The sequence below is a fragment of the Salvelinus sp. IW2-2015 genome, linkage group LG13 (assembly GCF_002910315.2).
Source record: "Salvelinus sp. IW2-2015 linkage group LG13, ASM291031v2, whole genome shotgun sequence".
NCBI classification, from domain to species: domain Eukaryota; kingdom Metazoa; phylum Chordata; class Actinopteri; order Salmoniformes; family Salmonidae; genus Salvelinus; species Salvelinus sp. IW2-2015.
The window spans coordinates 1,122,246-1,124,911 of NC_036853.1; the positions used below are offsets into that span (position 1 = coordinate 1,122,246).

At 40.1% G+C, this 2,666-nt stretch overlaps 1 protein-coding gene across 1 annotated transcript in view; it reads left to right on the forward strand.

Annotated features, from left to right (window-relative positions):
* Positions 1 to 2,666, forward strand: part of LOC111971925 (protein inscuteable homolog) — a 48,978-nt gene that overhangs the window by 32,829 nt on the left and 13,483 nt on the right. Inside the window, 1 exon segment of the mRNA XM_023998715.2 lies at positions 1,732 to 1,857. Within this exon segment, the coding sequence (XP_023854483.1) occupies positions 1,732 to 1,857 (126 nt within the window).

Consider the following 2,666-nt stretch of genomic DNA (forward strand, 5'->3'; position numbering starts at 1 on the left):
AGTTTATTAATCAGACACTATTAAAGGTGCACTATGCAGAAATTGCACATTTTCCTGGTTGCTAAATTTTTTATAGTTAGCCTAATGTCAGTTTATGTGACACAACAAACAGTCATTTATGTAGAGAATCATTGTCTCGTTTAAACCGCTGTGAAATATATTTTCCAAAAAACAAAAATATTGTATTTTCAGCTGTTTGAAGCTGGTGTACAAAACTGAAAATAAAAGATGCAAAAATTCAACTTAAGCGCACACAGAACAGATCTACCGCTTCTTATACTTGGTTTCAATGAGAATGACAGATCTAGTACTTACATTTCTACGTCAATTTGGTCGGGTCTCCCAAAAGTTACATATTGTAGCTTTAAAGGTCGTTTTTATCTGAATATCAAATCATTTCTGGGTAACAATTAATTACCTTGCAGTGATTGTTTTCAAATAAAATGGTCAAAAATAAACAAAAATTGCTTCTTAGCAAAGATACATTTTTCAAGCAAGAATTCTGCTAGGACTGTCTGGGAATGGCCTGAGTGAGGAGGGGAAACTGAAAACTAAATGTTATTGGCAGAGATGCTCTTTCTTATTAGTCTATTAACTAATTTACCGCCTGGTGATGTCACCAGGAAGGCTAAAACTCAACCCAACAGGCTGAATTTTCAGGCAGTCTTTTTCAAACAGCTCTTCCACTGGAGCATTATCATCATTTTATATATATATATAAAACACAGAAATATCTCGTTTTTGACTGCACTGGTCCTTTAACCCGTAAGAGTCTAAGCCGGTGGAGGGGTGGGGTACTATTAAGCTGTATGGAATTGTTTTAAGAAGGTCATACGAAGGTACATTTTTGTCTATTTGAATTCAAATTTTTAGACCCCTTGAAGTATACAAATAAATTCTGAAAAAAATATTTGAAATAAATGTTGGGGCCTTACTGATTTTATCCCAAACAAACACATTAAAAAACAAATTCACTACATGGAACAACAGATAGTCCCCCCCAAAAAGGAGGTTTGTTCTGAAGTGTCTGTCCTATATTTGAGAGATATACAGGACGTTGGTGGCATCTTAATTGGGAAGGACGGGCTCGTGGTAATGGTCATAATAGTTTGTAGGCCAAACCGTTTGGACGCTACAGACTTTTTTGTGAGAAGAGGGATTTTCTGGATGTCTCATGTTCTGACAAACACNGGCTCGTGGTAATGGTCATAATAGTTTGTAGGCCAAACCGTTTGGACGCTACAGACTTTTTTGTGAGAAGAGGGATTTTCTGGATGTCTCATGTTCTGACAAACACTGCTCAAGCTCTGTCACCTTTCACCGCAGACGCGGAAGTGTTACATGGGCAGATGCGTTGGATTGAGACGCATCCAATGCAAAAAAAAAACTCTGATATATCTAGCTTAAACTGACAGATTTTTTTGGGGGGATGTTTTTAATATGAGGGCGCGGACATTGACCTTAGGGTTAAGGTGAGTCATTGGCTAGCCTGTCAGATTGGTAAGCCTACTGAGCACTAATGGCTTGACTTGGCCTGGTTGGATAGTCAATTGTTGGCAAGTCTATTGGGCACTTTTGGCTATTGGAAGGTTTGAGCTAGCACAGTCTGTTTGGCTTGAGGGACTATCAATTTGACATAAGCTCAGGCTAGCTTGTTAAGCACTGAGCATTGTCTGCGATGCTAATGTGAATGATGATGCTAATGGTGTTGTTGTTTTTGTTTGTCCACAGGAGGGCGCTGTGGTGGCCYTGTTTAAGATCTGCCGGCAGGACTGCTTCAGCGACCTCTACGCACACGCCTTGAGGGCGGTGGCCTCCATATGTTGCGTGGAGGAGGGCATCAATCAGCTGGAGAAGGTAGTGTAGTGCGGCATTTGTACGCATAGACACTAGCACACACACACATTCAGAGGTTGGTTCTCACCGATGACGGCAGYGGCATATGTCCAGCATGCTCTCCARMAAKCTGCCAGGTGCTGGGTGKAGGTGTGGTTAGCCAACACTACTGGTGTCTGATACACAAACAAAAAGATTTGCACAGAAACAAATGGATGCAGGTGCAAACTGACACACACATACAACCATACAACCATAAAACCATACAAACGTACACAAAAATGTATTTACTAATAAGCAGCAGAACACAGACAGACCAACAGACAGATAGACAGACAGACATCTTTCCATTGGTCTGCTGGAGTGAGAGCTTCGGTGGGAGATGTTTAGTTTTCCAGTGGGCATGTATAAATGCTCAACTACTACACGCCTCACTATTAAGCCTCACACGCACAGCATATTTTTACAGGGGCGCAAGTTTATTTTCACAGGTGAAAACATGCTAACAATAAGAGTAGCGGAATGCTTTTAATTTAAAAAAAATGTATTTTAAAAATATTTTCTTTAGGGGGTAGATCAGCTTTAACATTGCAGATAGACTGTAGCTTCCGTCAATGTAATTGTCTGCATCATTTCCAATCCCACATATATTTTTGGGGTAAATATATGTATTTATATACATCAAATCAAATGTATTTATATAGCCCTTCGTACATCAGCTGATATCTCAAAGTGCTGTACAGAAACCCAGCCTTACCAACAGCAGCAATGGCAGTGTAAGAAGCGCGGTGGCTAGGAAATTCCTAGAAAGGCCAAAACCTAGGAAGAAA